The sequence below is a fragment of the Myxocyprinus asiaticus genome, chromosome 29 (assembly GCF_019703515.2).
Source record: "Myxocyprinus asiaticus isolate MX2 ecotype Aquarium Trade chromosome 29, UBuf_Myxa_2, whole genome shotgun sequence".
NCBI lineage: Eukaryota > Metazoa > Chordata > Actinopteri > Cypriniformes > Catostomidae > Myxocyprinus > Myxocyprinus asiaticus.
The window spans coordinates 45,333,232-45,357,748 of NC_059372.1; the positions used below are offsets into that span (position 1 = coordinate 45,333,232).

A 24,517-nucleotide genomic window follows, 5' to 3' on the forward strand; every position below is an offset into this window, starting at 1 on the left:
TGTAGTCGGATAATACATGCAATCATTAAGTCTCCTCACATTAATTCTCTCTAAGGGGAGGGGTCTTTGTCTCCTCAGGTGTGAATCACATCAGTATTCATGATCATCCACGCCTTCTCGCATATGGCCTTTCTAACACTAAAAGTGTCTTACAAAAGTTAAATGACTATATTGTTTTGTATGAATGAGTGATCAGGATGGTTTCACATCATTTTTGTAGCAAAAACTCTAGGCTACAAGATCCAGTTCTCAAATGTCTTGTGAACAAATGTTTAGTATGTGATATGGCATTATTTCAGTGACTTACAATATTTGTTTTTCCAAAAACCACGCATAAATGTTATTTTCTCAAAAATACAAACGTTGCGGTTGTTCACATATTATTGTTGCCCAGTTTGTGCTGAATACAGTGTTATCAGACTTTAGCCATTAATATGTTTTTAAGCAACTGAAAAAAAGCACAAATGTCAAGGCATGTCAAAACTTCTCCAGGGCCCAAAACACTCTCAGACCCCAGAGGGTTAAACATACATTTTAGTAGTTTTTGTTAACCAATTCATTACAAGAAGAGTTATACTGAACACAAAAATATTTTCAATTCTGTTTTAGATTAAGTGCAAGTATATACTTAATTTAACAAACAAGCTAATATTGCTTTGGCAAAATGTTTTTTGTTGTTCTTATTAAATAGATGTAGTTTTGTATTTCATATACATTTCCCTTTGGTACCCAGACTCGGGCCAGTACCGGCTAAGTGTACAATTTTTGTTGCCGTGATTGTGGCCCTATGCCGGCAGTGTCGGCTCAGTTTTAGCACCCGGACTCAGGCCAGTGTACGTGGGTGTCATTCATTGCCGTGTTTCACAAGAGTCCGGCAACCGCAAGTGGGCCGAGTTATTTCTTCTGGTCTGCCGGATCTGGGCCATTATGGGGCCAGACCGTTTTGGCTACCTGGGAGTCTGTTCTTCACACAAAGGATTACACTACACATGTTGTATGGACTACTTTTATGGTGCGTTTTTGGTGTATTTTATTTTCAAGACTCAGTCACAATGAACTGTCACTTTATGAAGAGAGCCACGTAAAGACTCAAATTCTCCTTTTGTATTCCACAAAAAAAACCAGCATACCTGTTTGGAATGACATAAGGGTAAGTAAATAATGATGGATTCTTTTTCTTTTTTTTTTTTGTGTGTGGGGGTGAACCAATCCTAAGGCAGCTATCGGCCTAAATAAAGGCTCTAAAAACAACAGTGATCTAAGCTGAGTTTCCTAAATATCTCACTTTATTCACCAGGAAACTGACCCTAGCGCAGCTCTCACACATGTATAGTCATGTTTAAAGTGTGGATGCTGATGGAGAGGGGTATAGCTGCTGTCATTGCTCCAAAAAGGGGCGTGAGCTCCAAATCGCCATTGAAGATATAGAGAGCCCCAAACCTAACCCTTTCCCTAACCTAACCGTGAGTAGAAGTGATGCCCCCTTTTGGAGTTGGCGCAACACCCTTTTGGAGTAACCCTACCCCTTTTGGAGATTCTGCCCCCATTTGGAGGTCTCTGGCCTGCAGATATACCTACTTGCGCTGATGAGGTACTTACAGTCATGAGGGATCTGGATGTATGCACGTGTTTGTCCCGAACAGAGGACGAGCAGCAGCAGCAGGTGAAGAAGTGTTCTGCTATGCCTTCTACCAGCCACCACCTGACACTGCGCTGCACGCATTCTGCATCAAACCAGCGGCATGAACACACACACTCACGTACACACACCCTCCAATGACTGGAGTGCGTCTGGAGACGAGGGGCACGGCCGACACCCTTCTGCTGTCCTGCAGGAGACACACGAGAGGGAGGCGTAGCAAACCCTATAAGAAGGAAAAAGAATACAAAGAATAAAAATAGAGGAAAAACATCAGGACAAGAAACAGAGAATCCACAAACCAATAAAGGAATAACTTTTTAATCTGTACTTTTTTCATGCAATCTATATATGGCTTTATTCAGACGAGCAGCACATTTTAATATATTATTTCATATGACTAAATCAAACTGACTACATTACGGAAGTAATTTCTGAGGCTCAAACGTTACATAAGTAATTTCTAAGGCTCAAATCAGAGAGACATATCTTTATGGTAGCAACTGAACATGTTCAGTGTGGCAGGGAAATGGGAAAGGGCATACAAAGAAAAATCTCATTAAGCATTCATTAATTCACTCATGCACTCATTAATCCTAATGACATCAATCCAGGAACATGAATTTCCATCAAGATCAATAAACATTCAGATACTGATTCAGAAACCAGAATGAACACTTAAAATATACAAGAGGAGACAAAAGAAGCAATGAATAGGATGTTACATCACACACACAGGTTTTCATGTTTTATGGAGGACTTTCCATAGACAATGGTTTTTATACTGTACAAACTTTATATACTATCCCTACCCCTAAACCTAACTAATTTTTACATTTTCAAAAAACATGATTTAGTATGATTTATAAGCTGTTTTCCTCATGGAGGATACACGCACTCACACACGCACAAAATCAGCTCTGGTCTTTTAGAGATAAAGACTGCAGATCTGAAATTAACATCTACGAACAGATACTCCGCAAACAGCAGTAATGCTTTTGTGCTCGATTTCTCTGAACAAAACTAACAGTGACAAAATACATTTGAACAATAGTTAAATATCTTATTTACTACACTGCAGAAAATAATTTTACTATTTTTGTCTTGTTTTCCAGTAAAATCTTAATTTACTTAATTTTCCAAGCAAAATGACAAGATTTTTTTTCTTGTTTTCAAAGTAATCAAATAAAATGTAGAATTGTTTTTTTTTTTTTTTTTTTTTTAAAGAAAAACTATTTGTCAAAGGGTGAAGGAAAAAAAACTTCGAAATGAAAACAAGTTTTATTTTTACCCCACTAAATGTTGTTGACTTATGTTATACAGTATTATGTTATTCTACTTTGTTTTCTGTACTCTGATTTGTTTTATTTGTCAAACGTACCAAAGACCAGAGTTTTAAACCTCAATTAAAAGGTATAAATAAAAAAATAAAGGTTACAGTAATATAATACATATTCATATAATATAATAACGTGTATACACATTCATTCAGGTAAATTGGGCCAATTTTTTTTTTTTTTTTGAAAAGTGGCCCAATTTACTTGCATTCACCCTATATAATGCATTATATACACTGGCAAGGGTGTTTAAATGAGGTACATGAACAGCTGGGGTAAACAGTGGTGGACTGAACATGACAGCTGTGTCTCTTGCCCCCACACCAAATCCCATAATTACCCTCATGTCTCCTGTTCCCCATGCCACCCCCCATTCCCATTGTTGTCAATTCCCAATCCACACATGTGCTTGTGTTGTCAATTAAGATTTTTGAGCCACACACGTGCATGCACGCATGCACGCACCTCATCAGTATGGAGAGGGGTTAAATGGTTAATGAACTGCAGGTTGAGTCATTGTGCCAGATCTCTGCACACACACACACACGCATTTGTTTTTGTATCTTGGTGGGGACTTTACATTGACTTCTATTGTTTTTATACTGAGCTAATGATATTTTCTATCCCCTAACCCTACACTTACCCCTAAATTTAACCATTACAGAAACCTTTTTCACAGAGTGTTTTTAGAAATTAAATCTACACTATGTAACTTTTTTTAAAACAACAAAATATTAATGAGAGAGTGCAACAGAAATCCATCTTCCAAACCATGTCTTAAACCAAATACACTTTGATAAACCTATAATAATGACTTATATTTTAGAGCTGTCGGGACGGATTTCACAGGAAATTGCACACATACGTCATTCGCCCATGTGTGTTGACGTCATATCCATACACAGAGAAAATAAGATCCAGCTAATGTAGCATGTGTGGGAGTAGCTAAAGCTGAAAGTTTGTCACAACGAGTGAGAAAAATTTACCATGGATCATTCAAAACGGCAAACCTCCAGGGAATCACTTTGTAAAAACAAAGAAACCCCGAACAGAGCAGAGTCTACCAGCAAAAAGTGAAAGCGATAGAGTCATAATAAAACCCGAATCAACATCAGCTTGGCTCTTCAAAGATCTGCTTACAACTCTGAGATCTGAAAGGATTTAAAAGCGACCAAGAGATGACTTTTTTCTTACTCAACAGGTAAGATATTTTATTGATATGGAGCAGGGCAGGGCCGTGTAAGGCTAGGTGCTAACAGAACTGTAACCCAACACACACCCACATGGAACAATGAAAGACTTCCAGGAAAAACAATGCTCAAACTCTCTTAAGTAGGATCTGCACCTGAGAAAACAAAGACATCACTGTGTGAAAAACCCAGCTTCCTTCTGAACAAACATTTGTCCACCTGAGACATCCTGCCATCCTCATTCTACCCCCACAAACTCCAGCAGTTCTCTCTCCCCCACAAGGTCCGCACGCACGCACGCTCTGAGGAATCCACTTCCACAATGAACGGTTGGTTAGGAAATGGGTGCTTGAGAATGGGGGCGGTCGTGAAACTTGTCTTGAGGGTGTCGAAGGCTTTTTGAGCAGTGTCACTCCATGGTAGATTGAATTGTTTTCCTTTGAGCAAAGACATTAAGGGGGCAGAGATGAGACTGTAGTTGCGGATAAACCTCCTGTAGAAGTTCGCAAAACCCAGGAAACACTGTAGCTCCTTAAGAGTGTTGGGTCTTGGCCACTCCGTGACTGCCTTGATCTTGGAGTCATCCATCTCAACACCTCTATGGCTAATGATATACCCAAAAAACGTTGTATGGGTAACATGGAACTCACATTTCTCTGCTTTCACGTAGAGTTTGTGTTTCAGCAGGCGGGAGAGGACCATTTTAACGTCTTTGTGTTGTGCTTTATCTTGAGTAAATGAGTATATCGTCAATGTAGGCAATGACACATCTTTTGAGGAGGTCTCTGAAGATCTCATTGATGAATGACTGGAACACAGCTGGTGCATTAGCCAGGCCATAAGGCATCACCTGGTATTCAGTGCTCACTAGTGGTGATAAATGCAGTTTTCCACTCGTCTCCCTCTCTGATACGAATCAGGTTGGATGCACTTCTCAAATCCAGTTTTGTGTAGATGTGTGCTTCACGTAGTTGTTCCAGGGCAGACGGAACAAGAGGGAGTGGGTACCTGTACTTGATTGTAACTGTGTTCAATCCATGGTAGTCAATGCATGGACAGAGCCCTCCATCTTTCTTCTCAACGAAGAAGCCTGCTGCAGCTGGTGAGGTGGAAGGACGAATGAACCCCAAAGCTAAAGCCTCTTCGACATAAGTCTCCATGGCCATGGTTTCAGGTCTTGACAATGGATAGGCTTTGCTCCTAGGAGGTGCCATGTTGGGTAGTAGCTCATCAGCACAGTCCCATGGACGATGATGGGGTAATTGTGTAGCCTTGATTTTGCTGAATACCTCGGGAATTCAGAATATTCCCACGGGACCTGGACTTGAGCTTGGTTCTCAGGACTTTTGATGCTGGTAGTCAAACATGGCATGGTGACTGTCACAAGACAATTAGACTGATAATAATCTGACCATTGTTTTAACTCACCCTGGTTCTAGGAGATGATGGGATCATGGATAGCCAGCTATGGATGACCCAGGATGAGAGGATACTTGGGTGAGTTGATGATATAAAGTGATGTGATTTTTGTATGAAACAATCCAATCTGTAGTGTCACTGGAACTGTTTGGTGAGTGATGCCTGTGCCTATAGGTGCATTATTCACAGCAGTAATATTAATGGTGGGTATACAAGGTACTGTAAGGATATGGAGTTCCCGTACTAGACCTTGGTGAATTAAATTCACGGCAGCCCCCGGAGTCGATGAGTGCAGAAACACATTTCAGTGTATCACCAAAGGAGAGCTCAATGGAAAGAGTGACACTGTCTTGTGTGGGAGATGAAATATTCTTGGTACTCGCAATAGTCCTGGACTCTTGATATTTCTTGCCTTTGTGAGGGCATGTGGAGTTTCGATGATTCCTTTCACCACAGTAATAACACAGTCGCTCCTTATGATGATGATCGCATTCTTCATCAGAAACTCTGGTATAGGTGATCTGCATCAGTTCAGGAGCTTCGGGGCATGCCTGGACTTGACTTTGGACTGATGGTTGTGACTTGGGGCTAATCCTTGAGTGTGGTGAATTATGCAGTAAATTATCAGTCCTTACTGCCAATGAAATGAACTCCTCACACTTACATGCGAGTTTGGCCTGCAGATTGTAGTTCAGTCCCTCTCTGAACACAATCTTGAGTGCAGTCTCATTCCATCCACTTTGGGCTGCTAATGTCCTGAAGTATATGGCAAAGTCAGCTGCAGAACGTAAACCCTGGCGTACATGAAGCAGCTGAACAGAGACATCTTAACCTCCCTCTGGGTATTCAAACACTTCATGGATCTGGGAAGCAAAGTAATCAAATGATGTTTGAAGCCGATTATCACTCTCCCAAACAGCAAAGGCCCAGTCTAGTGCTTTACCGGTAAGTAATGTCATCATAAATGCACATTTCTTGGACTCCTGACTGAATGACTTGTTGTTTGGAGAAATATACTTTACATTGACATAAAAATCCCTTACATTTCTCTGGTGAGCCATCAAACTTATCAGGAAGAGTGAATCTTACCGGTGTAGCTTGTGGAGATGGAAGAGAACAGATATAGCGGGTGAGGTTCTCATTTTCAGCTCTTAGGCGGTTCAGTTGTTCCTGGAAACTTTTGAGCAGTTCGCTCTGGTGAGCGAATGCAGCCTGGAGCTGAGAAACGTCTGCTGGATTCATTGGTGGCGAAGTATTCTGTAATGGACTCGACATGGAGGCGAAGGTAGAATCCATATGCAAGAAGTTTATTACAATCAGCAGACAAATCCAAGACACAGGGCAGAGATGTAATCGTTCAAGCAGGCAAAGTAGTCGTTACACAGGTAATCAGTCTAACCAGGCAAACAGAGCAAAATAGTAATCCAAAATCGGTAATCCAGTAAAATAGGTACAATGGTCATAACAAGTAGGCAATAAGAATAACACTTGGTAAGGCAGTGAAACTGGCAACACATCACAAAGTAACAATGGAAAAACATGACTATTTATATGATGCAAACAGGAAGTCACCATAGAAGAAACGGTACAGTGTCAGTATTCAGGAGAGGGATATCAGCCTCATTTGTTACAATGCCACTGTTAAAAATGGAAGAACAATGGTAAAATTTCATATAGGCAAGTACAATTAAGAATGGTTAAAGGGGTTAAAAGGGGTTAAAATCTGGACATCCATGGAGAAATGATTGACAAAGCTTTCCACCTGTTATGTCCTACTCCTGTTCTAACTGGCCATGTTTGCATTCAGATATTCTAAAAAATGGCTTAAATCATTAGGTTTGTGTCCTGATGATCTCATATTATTCTTGTTCAAATAAAATGTCCAAAACAAATGTATGCAGTTACAGTCTCCAGTTAGTTTGATCACTTTATGTGGGGTGGGGGATTTTGGCTAGTGAAAATGCTGAAGGGCTAGTGACTTTGAAATACCACTAGCCGTAGTGGCCGGTGAGCCAAAAATTTTATGTCAAGCCCTGTGCACTGGTTACCATCTGTTATTATATTTTATGATGAATTTTGTGAAAAGAACCCACAGATGACCTTGACCAATGGCATTAAGAAGGTGTTTAGCAGCTGGTACAAAGTTTTCCTGAAAGTTCACTCTGGCAAGCTGATTTGAACCACCGCAACAAACTCAAAAACACTTTTTTGGCCATATTTTGTTCAAAATTACATCACCCGTTCGTTCTTCAATTTCACTTAACGTATATTGCTGCCTTTAAAGTCCTTAGTATTTGGGTTTGAACTGCTGTTTAATTGTGTCATCAATGTGCACATTTGTTTTAAGTCTAAAGTTCACAAATTATGTCATATTTGTCTTAAAACAAGACATAATATCTTATCCCATTTTGCTTGACAAGTAAATAAATCACGTTTTAAGAATGTTTAGATAATTTTACAGGAAAACAAGACAAAAATACTTGTCTTGAAAATCATTTTTTGCACTGTAAGTACGAGCGGCAGCTGTTTACCACTATCAAAAAGTAACGATTTAGGATTAGATGCCAGTTCCACTGTTATTAAAGTATTTGTCTCTTTAGATTTACCATCAAAACTGTACATGCACAGAACGGGACTTATGTTTGTAGATGTGAACAATGTTTGAGTCTGCTGATGTTTTGAGTTATGTCGGGATGCACTGCAAGAGATGTAAAGAATGTGAGCTGCTCTCTGGAGGCGATTTATGTGGAGATAAGCAGGTATGACACATGTATTGTACCATAATGATTGCAACTAGTAGCATGCAAAGAAGCAACTTATGCATCATAAATAGTGGTTCACTTCCATGATGTAGGACAGATTGTGTTCATATCAGTAGCGAATCGTACAGGAGTTAACATGAACCGTACCCCAGACTAACCTTTTCAAGTGGACTCGGGAGTGGTTCACAGATGGGCATCCAAGTTCGGAAAACAGCGTTCACACTAACCAAACCAGTGCGTCTGGAGTTGTCTGGAACTACACTTACAACTACAACTATTATGACAAAAAGCATGTTTCCCCATTGACAGCCATTCAAAAGTAGCTGTTTTCTGACAAAATAGTTTTTTTTTTTTTTCCAAGAAAGTTTTAAATTGTTTGAATACATTGTAGTACATCCTTTTTCAGTTATAGGTTGTTTTTTAAGTGCTCTTAAAAGCGTGAAAAGGACTTACACTGGCGGCCAAAAGTTTGGAATAATGCACAGATTTTGCTGTTTCGGAAGGAAATTGTTTTTTTAATTCACCAAAGTGGCATTCAACTGATCACAAAGTATAGTCAGGACATTACTGATGTAAAAAACAGCACCATCCCTGTCTGAAAAAAGTAGTTTTTGATCAAGCCTAGACAGGCTCCATTTCCAGCAGCCATCACTCCAACACCTTATCCTTAGGTAATCATGCTAAATTGCTAATTTGGTACTAGAAAATCACTTGCCATTATATCAAACACATTTGGTTCGTTAAATGAAGCTTAACATTGTCTTTGTGTTTGTGTTTGAGTTGCCACAGTATATAATAGACTGGCATGTCTTAAGGTCAGTATTACGTCAAAAATGGCAAAAAAGAAACAGCTTTCTCTAGAAACTCTTCAGTCAATCATTGTTTTGAAGAATGAAGGCTATTCGACGTTTGAAGTTGCCAAAAACTGAAGATTTCATACAAAGTTGCACACTACAGTCTTCAAAGACAAAGTACAACTGGCTCTAACAAGGACAGAAAGAGATGTGGAATGCCAGATGTACAACTAAACAAGAGGATAAGTACATCAGAGTGTCTAGTTTGAGAAATAGATGCCTCATGTCCTCAGCTGACAACTTCATTGAATTCTACCCGCTCAACACCAGTTTCATGTTCAACAGCAAAGAGAAGACTCAGGGGTGCAGGCCTTATGGGAAGAATTGCAAAGAAAAAGCCACTTTTGAAACAGAAAAACAGAAAGAAATGGTTAGAGTGGGCAAAGAAACACAGACATTGGACAACAGATAACTGGAAAAGAGTGTTATGGATCTTAACCCCATTGAGCTTTTGTGGGATCAGCTAGACTGTAAGGTGCGTAAGAAGTGCCCAACAAGACAGCCACATCTATGGCAAGTGCTACAAGAAGCGTGGGGTGAAATGTCACCTGAGTATCTGGACAAACTGACAACTAGAATGCCAATGATCTGCAAAGCTCTCATTGCTGCATGTGGAGGATTTTTTGATGAGAATTCTTTGAAGTAGTTTAAGAAGTTCTGAAATTTGTTTTCAGATTGTAATAGTAATTTTTCCTGTTATTAATGTCCTGACTATACATTGTGAGTCAGTTAAAGAGCAAAATCTGTACATTATTCCAAACATTTGGCCGCCAATGTACATTTTTCCCTATCCGTTGCAACTGACGAGAGATCAGTCACATGACCCTGATCCCGGAACTGAGCGCCCATGAGCAAAGATGTCAGCCTCCAAATCGTGGACTTCCGGGGAACCCTGCACCAGTTGAGCAGATGCCATTGAATGGGAATGCTAATAGTTTGCTTTCTCCAGGTATTTCAGAACTCCTTGGACCAAACCAACCGAACTTTGACATAAAACGAACTCAGGTGCACACCAAAAGTGCTAATGTGAAAGTACATAACAAAACTCAGTGTGCAGATCAGTTTTAAACACATCGAGGAGGAGTGACAACTGTGTTTAGCTGCACAGTGTTTTAGAGGTCGACCAATAATGGATTTTGCCGATACAGAAAACAAAGGTGGTGGGAAAGGTTGATAACGATTATTTGGCCGATATATTTTTTTAATTGTAAAATTGATGAATTATATTTTTAAATAATAGAAAGTCACATTTTTTTGCCAGTCTGCCTGTCAGCCTGTCTGTCTATAATCGGTGGAGTTGAGTTGGCCATGCAGTCATAGGATTTACTCATCTCTTTCTCTCTCTCTTTCTTTGTTTCATCTGTCTGCCACGCCCTTTGTGTGTGTGGTGTGTGTGTGAGAGAGATTTTAATGTATGTTGTACTAATTTCAGTGATATACATGCATAATAAATGCAGCATTCATGTGTGTGTGTGTGTGTGTGTGTTTGTATTGGTATCAGTGTTGTTGGACAGCAGACAGTACAATGCAACCCAGTGCAATGCTACGACCGTCAAACATGCTGCCCATGAATAACACGAGTGTTAATATCGCTCACACATGCTCAGGCTGGGACATACTCACTGGTTCCTTGCCTTCTCTGTTTCCATGACAACAGAATCCCCTTGGAAACCCCCCACAAAGGAGGAACACACACAATTTCCAAAATGCATATAGGCAAATGACTGCCAACATGAACATTGCCAATAGGAAGTTAGAAGTTAGTATGTTCATAAACACTCTGTTCAAGGCTATATTACACTGAACCAGCTTTAGGATGACGTTTTCAAGGAAGCCATTCCTCTGAGAAAAAGTTTCGATCATGATTATAGATCACACAGCTGTGGCGAAAGATTATTCTCAACGTAATCTAATACAAAATCAGTATTTTCCCTTTTCACAACCCTTCAGTTGCTGTGATTATGGAAAAGGCTTACTTAGTATTATAAGCATCATATTGCGGCATAATTAACTCTAACCATTGACATTTCAAAGGCATAAACATGTAATGCTGATTGTGTCTTGAAGTTCATTGGTATTATTCATTGACACATATATTAGTTGTGGTATATTATGTTGTCTATAGCTGCTTCAGTTACCAGTAAATTTAAGAAAGATTAGTCTCAGTCTCAAATGGCTCACCCACAGTATGTTACTGACCATCTAACGCAAACTGCACACGAAACTGAAAAAAACATTCTCAACCTGGCAAGCTCTATCTGATTTATGTGCCTTTCACGAATAAGGGCACACAGGGACTTTTTTATCAGTCCATATTCTGGAAACAATGTCAATTTACTAGTTGATACTTTGATAAGTTGATAAGTTTACTAGAGCCCTGAAACTTGGACTTAAGATAGACTTCACCGGAAATGAATCTGCCACAAGCTTACAGTCGAACTGCAGTGCACCTCACTGACCTCTGCCTGCATCACCCTGATCAAAGGATGGACTACACTCAATTAAATACATAGATAATAAATGAACTGCCGACTTAAGACTTCATCAGCCAAATAACAAAAGACAATGCATCTGTGTGCACTTCTGCAGTTAATTCAGGATGAACTTCAAAGACATTAGTCATTAATCTTACAGTTCATACTTGTGGTAAGCTTTTGGTTAAACATTGGCCCCTAACACTTACTAAGTTTACACATTTTAAACCATGACATGCACTGCACATAAATAACTAATATTGGCATTATATTCATGTTGTTTAGCCAGAGGGGAGCTGGCCCCCACAGTGAGCCTGGTTTCCCAAAAATTTATTCTTCTCCACCAACATCTTATGGAGTTTTATGTTCCTTGCCACGGTCGCCTTTCGCTTGCTCACTGGGGTTCTAAATTAAAATATAATTTACTTATTTATTTTATTTTAAGGCACAATTTACAATCATGTTTTTATTAAAACCGCACTATTATGATTCAAATACATTACTATATTACAGCCTTTTCTGTTAAAGCATAATTTTCTGTAAAGCTGCTTTGAAATGTGTTCTGAAAAGCACTATACAAATAAAAATTACTTGACTTGATACTGCAAGCACTTTTAAGGATGAAATAATCACTGGATTTGCCAAAGTTTCTTAGTGACATAAAATCTTTTAAAGGTAGTCTTTGTGTGAGCTATGTCTGTGAAATAGTCTATATTTATTACTTTTGCACAGGTAGAAATCACAGAGTAAACAGATTATTTGAGACAAGTAGTAATATAAAGCACAAATTCTCAAACTTGCACTACAACACTATAAAACATGTCAGTCAAATATACAAATTTTAACCAATTATTTATACATTTCTAAAAATGTATAAACATTTATTGAAACACTTCTACAAACAGATTTACATTTATGATCATAAAATATATTACAAAAGAAAACTGTGTCGAGAAAACATGAGCTCCTGAAATAATAGCATATAAAGATTATATTAAAGTATTTTCTATTATTATTATTATCTTTCTTTTTTTTTTTTTTTTTTTTTTTTAAATATGGTGTTTTTAATAGTTTTAGGAACAGTTATGAATTTTCTGCGTCAGACAGTTGATTGGTGATCAGCTCAATTTACGCAGTTCAAGCTTCAGTTAAAATAATTTCATTATCGTCAATAAAAATAATGTATTTTTCTTGTCGTCTTTGTTATTGTTGACGAAATTAAAAAGGTACCTCTAAACATTTTTCACTGTCATTACTTTGTTAACAAGTGTAACACAGAATATGATGGTTTTCAAATAACATTAATTTTAATGCATACACTATTTTGACTGTTCTTCACAGGATGGGTGTCACAGATCCACCTGACCTTCCAAACCTGACAAACACTCAACCTTCCCGCTCCCCCAAATACTGATCACCCGCACCTGTCTCCAATCACCGTGTCAATCAGCTCCTCTATATAACACTCCACTCTCCCTTCAGTCTTCATCTGGTATCATAGCAGTATACAGACTCACTTACCTTCTACTTACCTGACTCTTCAGATGCCATTCCAGTGTGCTCCCACGATGATTCCTCTATTCCGAAGTTTGTTCCAAGTCTCCTCTCCTGTGTCTCCTTCCCTTGGTTCTACCTGAAAATACTATAACCTCCATCAAGTACTGTTGTCTGTTCCTGAACCAATCTGCTCATTCACCACTCACCTGCCATTTGCTGTTTGTGTTTGTTCAAATAAATACCTGCTTTTGGGTTCACCACCATCTTTGAGTCTGGGTTACTGTAACAGGAAACCAGACCATCAAGAATCATGAACCCAGCAGGTCCGGATCCCATCCAGGAGCTGGTTGAAACACTCCGTCGAACACTAACCACCTCATCTAACCCCACTGCCCCGCCGATCTCGAACAACACTTCCGCAATTTCTTCACCGGTCTATTCGGCCAGTCCCATGGTCAATCCAGCGCCATACTCCAGATCAGCAGAGAACTTTTTGCTTCAATGTTCGCTCGCCCTAGAGATGCAGCCTCATCTATTCCCTACAGAGCGGTCTGAGGTGGTGTATATCATCAACCTGCTCTCTGGACGAGCACTGCAGTGGGCCCAACCACTTTGGGAGAAAAACAGTCCCGTTTCTCAAACTTTTGAGAGCTTCAGTCGACACTTCAGAGAGGTTTTTGGACACCCTGCAGGTGATACTTCCACTGGTGAACAACTCTGTAATCTTCATCAAGGTAAAGTCTCCGTCCATGATTACGCTCTCAATTTCCGCACCCTAGCAGCCTCCAGTGGATGGAATGAGACTGCTCTACTTAACACTTACCGTCAGAGGTGCTGAAAAACATTGTGGCTGCATCTCTCTTCATTTGATGACAACATGGGGCTCGAGCGCTTCATCCAACTTTCCATCTGAGTCCCCAACCGAATGAAGCCCTGCCTCAATGAAGTGCCCGCCTTGCAGTCTCAGCCTGTTCCTGCACGATCACCCTTAATCCATTCAATTCAGAACCAGGCGGGGAGCCTATGCAGATGGTTGCTTCCCAGCTATCATCGGCAGAGCGCCAGTGTCGGTTGTCCCAGCGGTTGTGCCTGTTCTGTGGTGGTAAGGGATACGTCATCTCGGCGTGTCCCATTCGTCCTCCGCACCCACTGGTGAGTCATGTTACTTACTCTAAAGTCTTTTCCTCTCCCTTGTCTACCAGTGTGATGCTTACTGCTCCCAACATTTCCCTTACAGTACTTGCACTCCTCGACTCTGGGTCAGCCGGACTTCATCTTCATCTCAGATACGCTCCATCACCAACTCCAGCTCCATCCGCGGCCATGTCAGCCCAACCTAAAGATCCACTCCATTATTGGCAAACCCATCGGCAGAGGTGTGATTTGTCATTGTGTGGGTCCCGTGACGCTCCAAGTTGGGTGTCTGCACCACGAAACCATCACCCTCCTGGTTTTGGAGAACTCCACCGCTGACATCGTGTTAGGACGCCCATGGATCAAACTGCATTCCCCCATCATTTCCTGGTCTTCCGGCGATGTCTTGAAGTGGGGCACCCAATGCTTTCCTACCTGTTTCCACAATCTTCCCATTCCAAGGCCCTCGACTATCGCCAACAAATCTCCTCCTCTCTGTCTCAACTCCACCTCCATCGAGAGTCCTGTGTGCTCCACCTCTGTGGAAATTCCATCCTGTTACTCCCACTTCCAGGACATCTTCTGCCCACTCCGCGCCTCACAACTTCCTCCTCACCGACCTTGGGACTGTGCGATAGACCTTCTCCCTGGTGAGCCAGTGCCCCGTGGCAAAATATATCCTCTCTCCATCCCTGAACAGAAGGCCATGGTGGAGTACATTGAGGAGGCTCTCAACCAAGGTTACATCCGACCTTCCACATCCCCTGCTGCTTCGAGCTTTTCAGGGCTCAACGCTAAGGATTTTTTCTACTGGTCCGGTTGGGCCAGTGCTTCAGACTTTTACTTGCCCTGCCAACATTTTCACTGGCCCCAAAACAAAAATGAAAAATAGCTGATACATTATAGCTTAAAAATATTGTGTCCAAAGCTATTTTATTTTTTATATATATACATTACCGGTCAAAAGTTTTGAAACACTTACTCATTCTTTACTATTATTCTAAAATGTGAAAAAATATAATAAAGTCATCAAAACTATGGAATAACATAAATGGAACTATGGGAATTATGTTGTGATTAAACAAAATCCAAAATAAATCAAAACTGTGTAAGATTCGTTCAGATTTGTTTAGTGATTCATTCAGATAACCATTTTTGTAAATCACACTTAGGTAGCAGCAAATCAACATCTTTCATGTGTTTTGAGTAATTAAACCATTGATAAAGCACAGAGGTGGAAACAAGTCTAATTATACTTTATTCAAACCAGCGTGTCCACTAAGAGACTTTATCAGTGTTTAAATATCATAAGTGTTTTCCCTGCAAATGACAACAAAGCATATAATTTTGTGAACTGCTGTGCATGACCATCAAGGAATATATATATAAAAAAGACAACATAACATACAAAGTAATTACAGGTTTTAATTATGTCCTGATGTCATTGTAATGTCATTAGTCACTTTTACTCTTAATTAATCCAGCTCCTTTCTCTCCTTGTTAAACGGGATTACCGAACTAAACGAGCTAAACGCCTCCTCTGTCAATCTGTCATAATAAGATCCTCGCTGATTCATGAATTGAATGAGGAAATGGGGCGTATTAGTTCAGTGGCTCAAACCAGTGATATGCTCCTTAACAGCCCACACTCCAATGCTATTGGCTCACACTACAGTCAGTCTTTACATGTGGGAAAAGCAACCAAAGTGCCTCACGATTCAAACAAGTGCAGTGTTGCGACTGCAGCTGTTTAGAACAGTTATGTGCTGATTGCAAAGTCACAGAATTTTAGAGGGGCCGAAGCCCTCCTAAAAAAGTACTAATAACACCGATGGCTGCTGCAAAGACACTTGGAAATGAGGGAGGACAGTTCTAGGAGACTGCGCTCGGTGTCTGCACGCTCGTGCGCTCATGAGACTGTTCCTCACCGCTTCCAGTATATTATGCGCTCGCATGTTTTTGAAAGGTAAATATAATCACGCTCTCTTGTCTCCAAGTGCTCGGTTAGAAGACTTTGTTCACTCCGTGTATTTTTTGTGCTCTCTCGCTCGTTGTCTGCTAACAATGACATTATAAATGCAGCACTGGCCCGATCGGGCAAGTGACAGTTCTTGCAACTGGCCCAAACCTGTCTCACACTGGCCCGAGCCATCGGGCAGTCCTTATTGTCGAGCCCTGCTTTTTCTTCGTGGCGAAGAAGGACGGAGGTCTCCGGCCCTGTATTGATTACAGCTCCCTTAACAAGATAACGGTAAAGTTCGGATATCCACTTCCCCTTGTCCCAGCTGCCTTGGAACTGTTGAGAGGAGCTACCATCTTCACCAAGCTGGACCTGCGCAGCGCGTATAACCTCATTTGAATCCGGAGGGGAGATGAATGGAAGACTGCCTTTGTAACTCCAACCGACCACTACGGGTACCAGGTGATGCTGTATGGCCTGGTCAATGCCCCCTCCATGTTCCAGGGCGTCATGAATGAGGTGTTCCATGAGTACCTCCATCGATTCGTCCTCGTTTACATCAACGACATTCTGGTGTACTCCCGGAACAAGACCGACCATCATCAGCATGTCATGCTAGAGTTGGAAAAGCTGAGGGAATACCATCTGTACCTCAAGGCTGAGAAATGTTCTTTTCATCAGTCATCCCTCCAGTTCCTAGGTTACAACATCAGCCCTGAGGGTATACAGATGGATGAGGGGAAGGTAGAGGCTGTGTGATCCTGGCCCACTCCTACTACCTCAAGGAACTCCAGTGCCTCTTGGGTTTCACCAACTTCTATCATCACTTTATCAGGAATTACAGCTCCCTCACATCCCCCTTAATATCTCTTCTCCGATCCAAGCCTAAATCTCTGACCTGGAACTCCGAGGCTTCCTACGCCTTCCAACATCTGAAGGAGGCCTTCACCACAGCTCCACTTCTCATCCACCCCGATCCTAGAAAGCCTTTTGTGGTTGAAGTAGATGCCTCCACTAATGGCATAGGAGCAGTGCTTTCTCAGCAGCAGGGGAAGCCATATAAGCTCCATCCATGTGCCGCCTTCTCTCAAAAACTCTCCCTGGCGGAGCAAAATTATGACATCGGAAACCGGGAGCTCCTGGCTGTCAAGTTGGCCCTGGAAGAGTGGCAGCATTGTCTAGAGGGGGCCCAACACCCCTTCCAGGTACAAACAGACCACAAGAACCTCGAGTACCTTTGGGAGGCTCGTCGTCTAAATCCTCACAAGCACGTTGGGCCCTCTTCTTCACAAGCTTCAGTTTCACCATCTCCTATCGTCCAGGAAACAAGAACATCAAGGCGGATCCTGTCTTTATGCTCCAGAGGAAAGCCCTGAGAAGTCAGACACCATCCTTCGTCCTCACATAATTGTAAGCCCTATCCAATGGTCCCTGGATGATAGAATCTCTGATGCCACCGCCACTGAACCTGCTCCGCCGGACTGTCCCACCAACAGAACCTTTGTACCCTCCTCTCAGTGTTTATCACTCATTGACTCTGTCCACTCCTCCTTGGGCACTGGCCACCCTGGGACCAATAGGACCCTCTTGCTTATCCAGGACCAGTTCTGGTGGCCACGCATGGACAAAGATGTCAGAAGTTCGTCCAGGAATGCCCGGAATGTGCCATGTCCTGAACTCCTCGAAATCTACCGACTGGCAAGCTCCTTCCGCTACCCATCCCATGCCGACCCTGGTCACACCTTGGGGTCAACTTTATCATGGACCTGCCATCCTCTGAGGGATTCACCTGTGTTTTGGTGGTCGTTGACCCCTTCTCCAAAGCCTGCAAGTTGATACCCCTCAAGGGTCTTCCCTCCGCTGAAGCCCTCTTCAACCATGTTTTCCAGAACTATGGGATTCCCGAAGATGTCGTCTCAGACAGAGGTCCCCAGTTCATTTCCAGAGTCTGGAGAGCTTTCTTTTCCATCATGGGAGTGACCATCAGCCTCTTTTCTGGGTATCATCCTCAGAGCAAAGGGCAGATTGAGAGGAAAATTCAGGAGATTCAAACTTTCTGTCATCGCCACCAAAACCGTTGGAGTCGTTTTCTGTCCTGGGCCGAGTACGCACAGAATTCCTTATGTCAACCCTCCACCAACTTAACACCCTTCCAGTGTGTACTCGGCTGCCAACCTCCTCTTTTCCCCTGGTCCAGAGAGCCATATGATGTCCCAGCGGTCAACCATTGGTTTAGAGAGAGCGAGAGGGTCTGGGACTTAGCCCACCATCGCCTGCAGAGGGCTGTGTGCCACCAGAAGATCCTTGCCGATACCCAGAGATCGTCAACCCCCAACCCGGGCAGAAGGTTTGGATCTCCACTAAGGACATCTAGCTGCGCCTACCATGCAAAAAGCTAAGTCCCCGTTACATTGGTCCCTTCACTATCACTAAACAAATGAATCCAGTCACCTACCAACTCCAACTTCCCCCCGAATACCGCATTCACCCTACTTTCCACGTTTCCCTCCTGAAACCTCACTATCCGTCTCTCTCTCCTCACCCCTCAGAACCTGATCCAGCTGATGACCCCCCTCCCCACCAGCTGCTAATCCTGGAAAACAGACCCATCTACGCAGTTCATGACATCCTGGACTCCCGACGCCACAGGGGTCACCTCAAGTACCTCGTAGACTGGGAGGGCTATGGTCCCGAAGAAAGATCATGGTACCCCGAGACGACATCCTGGACCCAACCCTACTCACTAACTTCCACGACACTCACCCAGACTGTCCATCTCCTCGTGGATGACCGTCGGGAGGCTCGTCCCTCAGGAGCGGTCCGTGGAGGGGGGGTAACGTCACAGATCCACCTGACCTTCCCGCCACAAACACTCAACCTTCCCGCTCCCCCGAATACTGATCACCCACACCTGTCTCCAATCACCGTGTCAATCAGCTCCTCTATATAACACTCCACTCTCCCTTCAGTCTTCGTCTGGTATCATAGTAGTATACAGACTCACTTACCTTCTACTTACTTGACTCTTCAGACGCCATTCCAGCATGCTCCCTCAACGATTCCTCTCCAGTGCTGTTCCAAAGTTTGTTCCAAGTCTCCTCTCCTGTGTCTCCTTCCCTTGGTGTTATCCTCCAACCCAAGTAATACTTCTACCTGCAAATACTATAACCTCCATCAAGTACTGTTGTCTGTTCCTGAACCAATCTGCTCATTCACCATTTACCTGCCATTTGCTGTCTTTGTGTTTGTTCAAATAAATACCTGCTTTTGGGTTCACCACCATCTTCGAGTCTGGGTTACTGTAACAGTGATCTGGAACACCGACTATGCACATGAACATGAAGTGAAGTGGAAACCGTCATCATGAGGTTGTGACATTAACACAGCGAGTCATTAGCACTGACCTCGGTCCTGTGAGACTGACCCCCTTAAATTAGTTATAACCCAGTGGTTCTCAAAGTGTGGGGCACTGCCTATTCTCCAGCCTTGTTTAAACTTTCGCCTGGCACCACAGAGCGTCCTGCATGCGCAGCTCTTGACAGCCCAAAACAATGGTGTCAGGAGCGCTCGCAACGCTGTCGCTATGTAAATAAGCCGTTCTGGCGTGCGCACCAGTTTCAAATGGGTGAAGAGGTGATACTCTTAAATTTTGGTCTGTTCTTCTTAACAAAACTATAATTTGGCTTCAGAAGAATTGAGATCTAAGGCACAAGTGTTATGGACAACTTTAAGGTGTTTTGATGTGTACTTTTGGAGCTTGGACAGCCGCAAACATGATCCTCTCATCCCTCAATCTTGTGTTTCACAGATGAAAAAAGTCATACTGGTTTTGAACGACGAAGATGAGTAAATTATTACTTATAATTATTCCATTTTTATTTCAGTGGTAATTAAAGCTTGTCGGTATAATTAATCAAGTTTAAATTATTGTACAGAGGTCCTGACCGTGGCCAAAACAGCGCATTGACGGTGCTGTCACGTGATACTTGTTACTTTTTTGTTAGCCGTAGCCAGGATGGGCCAATCACTGTCGTTTAATATTACTGGATGAGGATTTTTAAAATAATTTTATAGAGACTGCTGAGGCTTATTTCCATTCACACAAAATTTTTCTTGTTTTAAAGGGGGGCGTGAACCGAAAAAATTGAGAACCACTGGTTATAACCCATCTGTCTCTTTGCTTTCCCTGCTCCTGGTGTCTCCATACACACTAGATTTACAGTCTGCTTTTTTGAATTAAGTGATACATTACATTTAGAATTCCACATTGACCTCTGTGATCTCGGAACCCATAAAGATGTGACCCTAGCACCTGATAGCATCACTGTATCATCCAGCCTGTTTGACTGTTTTTAGCACGTCACAGTCCAAAATAAACACTGGTCAACTGCCAAATGCAAGCATAATTTCTTATGGCTTGTAAATAAAATGTGTAGCTGGCCAGTTGCTTGGTAACATTTTGGTAGGAATTGCAATACTAATTTAAACAGCAATGAAAGAACAATAGTTTGACTTTTTCAGTAAAAAAAAAGTTGTAAAATGGGGGGAAAAAGCTTCAATGTGTTGTAAAATTACTGTAATTGTCACCAAAACAAATATTTGTGTAACAAAATCACGATGGGTTTTGATGTCTTTGTGACAGGTGACATTTAGATGAGAGGCAAGTATGTTATGGTGTGATACAATGACCTGCACTGCACTGTTAGTAAATATGTAAGAAAATAAATACTTAAATATTGATCTGTTTCTCACCCACACCTATCATATCACTTCTGAAGATATGGATTTAATCACTGGAGTCATATGGATCACTTTTATGCTGCCTTTATGTGCATTTTGGACCTTCATAGTTCTGGCAACCATTCATGTGCATTGTATGGACCTGGGTAGGGTTGCACCAGCTACGTAAGTTCTCACATAAGTTAGGACGTAAAGTTCACACTAAGGGCTTAGTAACTACTGTAGGGCTTTACTGGTTGTTTAGATCAGTGTTACTATCAGAAATAATTAATAATTATTTCTTTAGTTATTAATTAATATTTAAATTAATTAATTGAATCTAACTAATTAAAACCTCATATGGGGCTCCAGTAAATGTAGTGCACTACATTTAGAAGCGGGTTTGGTTATTAGCAATAATTAATAATTATCAAAGATAATTATTAATTATTAAAATCAATAGAACATTGATGAGAATCAATGTTAGCTTTTTTAATCCTTTAAATCAACAACTATCAAAGATAATCACCAATCATTAACATCGATGAAACATTAATTAAAATTAACACTAGCTTATTGATTATTCAAATTCAACAATCATCAAAGATAATTATCAATTATCAAAAAATCAATAGGATATTAACAAGGATTAACATTGATGGGGCACCACCCTGGAATCAGGGACTAATAACCAGATAGTATAACAGTCTCAATATTAGATTGTTTTCTTAGGAAAATCGACATCCGAAGAATATCGATTTTTGGGAAAAAAAACAATGAATGAAGGCTTGAATCCGAGCACTGACATCCCGTCAGCATGACACAGATGTATGCAAAACAAACCAAAACACTTCTCTTTGTAATATAACAAAGTTTATTTATGCAGTAATATCAATTAATAATTAATACAATGCAGTCAATAAACTTCCGTCTTACAACTACAAACTAAACAGTGATATGATTAAATATGGAAATCAAAATAATCCTATAACACGAGGGTGTGTGTGTGTGAGAGTGTGTGTGTGTGTGTGTGTGTGTGTGTGTGTAAGGAGGGACGCACACAAAATGGCGGACGTGACTCTGGTGGAGAGTATGTCACGCGAGACTTCCGGCGAATGTGGGCGGAGAGAAACCAGTCAATGGCGTCTACCAGTTACTGCGTGTATCCGCTTGTACGATAGCTTAGAGACAAAGCTGAGCTTTATCACGAAGCTATCTATTAGCCAAAAATGTGTCCGAGAATGTTTGTGAGGGAATGCACGCGCGTGTGTGTGTGTGGTTAGTACGAGAGAGACAGAGAGAGAGAGAATTAAGTGACGGCCCCAAAGCCGATTTCGCAATCGTGGGAGAGAAAGCAGCTGTTAGTTTATCACTCAGACACGTGGTGGACGGCTCGTAAACAGTCCCGCGTTCTTTGATTCTTTAATGGATAAACTCAGTTTGCCGGTCTCACCTGCGATGGCGAAAATCCACAACAGTCCAATGTGGTTGGACCACAATACAGCAAATCAAATTCTTGATAATTAATACCCTGAGTATTAATAATGAGCAGACATGATGGTCCGTAAACTGTACAAGCAAAAAACCTTGAAACACAAGAATAACACACTATAATATTCTATCTCTGCCCAGACGTAAACCTCTTACTTGAATCGCATGAGGATGCAGGTGGAATGTGTGTTCATCCGTCCTTAAACTCAGACTCGGTTCCTCGAGGCTTGGGTGATGACGGGAGGCCGTTTCCTCGCTCTGTCGGTGGTGGTATGGCTGCTGATTCTCGGCGGGCTGGCGGAGAAATCAGAAACATCGACTTGATTGAAGATGGAAGAGAAATCTTTAATCTCTTCACTTCTGCAGGTAAATGGATGAAGATGCGGATTGCTTGGCGGTCTCCTTCGGATCCGCTAGAGCGTTCGGTGGAACACAGAGTAATCTCAACTCGTCCAGCGAGATGGAGATTGTATGGCCACAGTTTCAAGTCGGACGTTACTTCCTTGTGCCACGAGACTGCACCTGAGAGCAGCGATGAGCTGCGTCTATACACGGCAAGCAAAGTTGATGGAAGCAAATCCCGGAAGCATTTCAGAGGTATTTCTACTCCTGATGATGTCATGGTTGAGGTACCTTCTGTCGTGTGCCTCATCCAATAAGAGTTGAGAGTTCGATCCTTTAGTGAGCAAGGCTTCATGGGATTTGTAGTCTGTTTTGGACTCCCGTTGTTTGATTTTGGCACGGTTTTTATCAGTAAGATTTACGACTTGGTATGTGGGGGGCTGAGTTAGGTTTTACGACTGTGTTAGGCCTGCCTTTGTCTTCTATCTGAATACATGAGGCCCAACACTACTAGTTAGTTTGTAACTAAGTCAGTGCTTAATTTGGTTGCACCACCTGTTCTTAAGGCAAGACTTAACTAGTAGGTCGTAAGCTCTCTGAAAAGTGATGCGTAGTCGCATAATATGATGTTTACCTGTATTTATCCAATAAGCAGCTTTCAAATTTGTACACAGAACTGTTAAAAAGTCGTGAATTTAAATTTTATCTAGTTACGGTTGATGTTCAAATCTTGTTTGCTCACGTAACTGTCAGCTGTAATAAATTATATCCCCATTAAAATATGATATGTAATAAAAGTAGATTTGATAAACATATTTGCCCTGTGTAAATAACAATATATAGGAACTGTATCTAAAATAAATAAGGGGTGATAAATAAATACTAATACAACAGGCTGGAAAAATAGACATTTATTCATTTTAATATCATATATATATATATATATATATATATATATATATATATATATATATATATATATATATATATATGAATGTGTTGAAACTTGACACCAGATGACGCATCCTGAAAACTGCACCGTTTGAACAGTTTCATGCTGATGAGATGCTTAAAAGGAAGTTGTTTTTCTCTCTCGTAAATGTAAACGAGTGTAAATGTCAACATCATACTGTATGTCGAAATGATTGATGCCTGTCACACAAAACATGAGCTCATTGATTTCATAAAATATTAGTCTGATTTTTTATTCCATTTGTTACTCCTGGTCGGAGGCTTCCGTAAATATTTAGTTTATACGTAGGGTTACGTCCTACCTAAGTTTAATGGTGCAACGCTAAAATATTTAGTAGTGCGTAAATTGTGACTTAGTGGCCATTTATGCCACAACTAGGCTAAGCTGGTACAACTGGCCCCTAGAGAGCTGAGATATTCTAAAAATCTTTATTTGTGTTAAGCAGAAGAAAGAAAGTCATACACATCTGGGATGGCATGAGGGTGAGTAAATGTTGAGAGAATTTTCATTTTTGGGTGGACTATCCCTGCGCTAAACATCACATTATCCACTAAAAACATACACAAATGGCTTCCGGTATGAATCAGGTGACACTTCCGTGTTCTGGAAAAAGGTGGATAGAACACAACAGACTGGTTCCAGAAGTAAAAATGTATTTTTAACAATAATTTTATCCGGAAGTTAAACGTAGTTTTAACAATAACATGCAATCTTTTGAAGACAGAT

At 41.3% G+C, this 24,517-nt stretch overlaps 1 protein-coding gene across 1 annotated transcript in view; it reads right to left on the minus strand.

Moving 5' to 3' along the window:
• Positions 1–24,517, minus strand: part of LOC127419663 (neural cell adhesion molecule L1.1-like) — a 165,426-nt gene that overhangs the window by 99,989 nt on the left and 40,920 nt on the right. The window contains exon 2 of the mRNA XM_051661231.1: positions 1,600–1,865. Within this exon, the coding sequence (XP_051517191.1) occupies positions 1,600–1,723 (124 nt within the window). The 5' untranslated portion in view covers positions 1,724–1,865. The remainder of the gene's footprint in view (positions 1–1,599; positions 1,866–24,517) is intronic.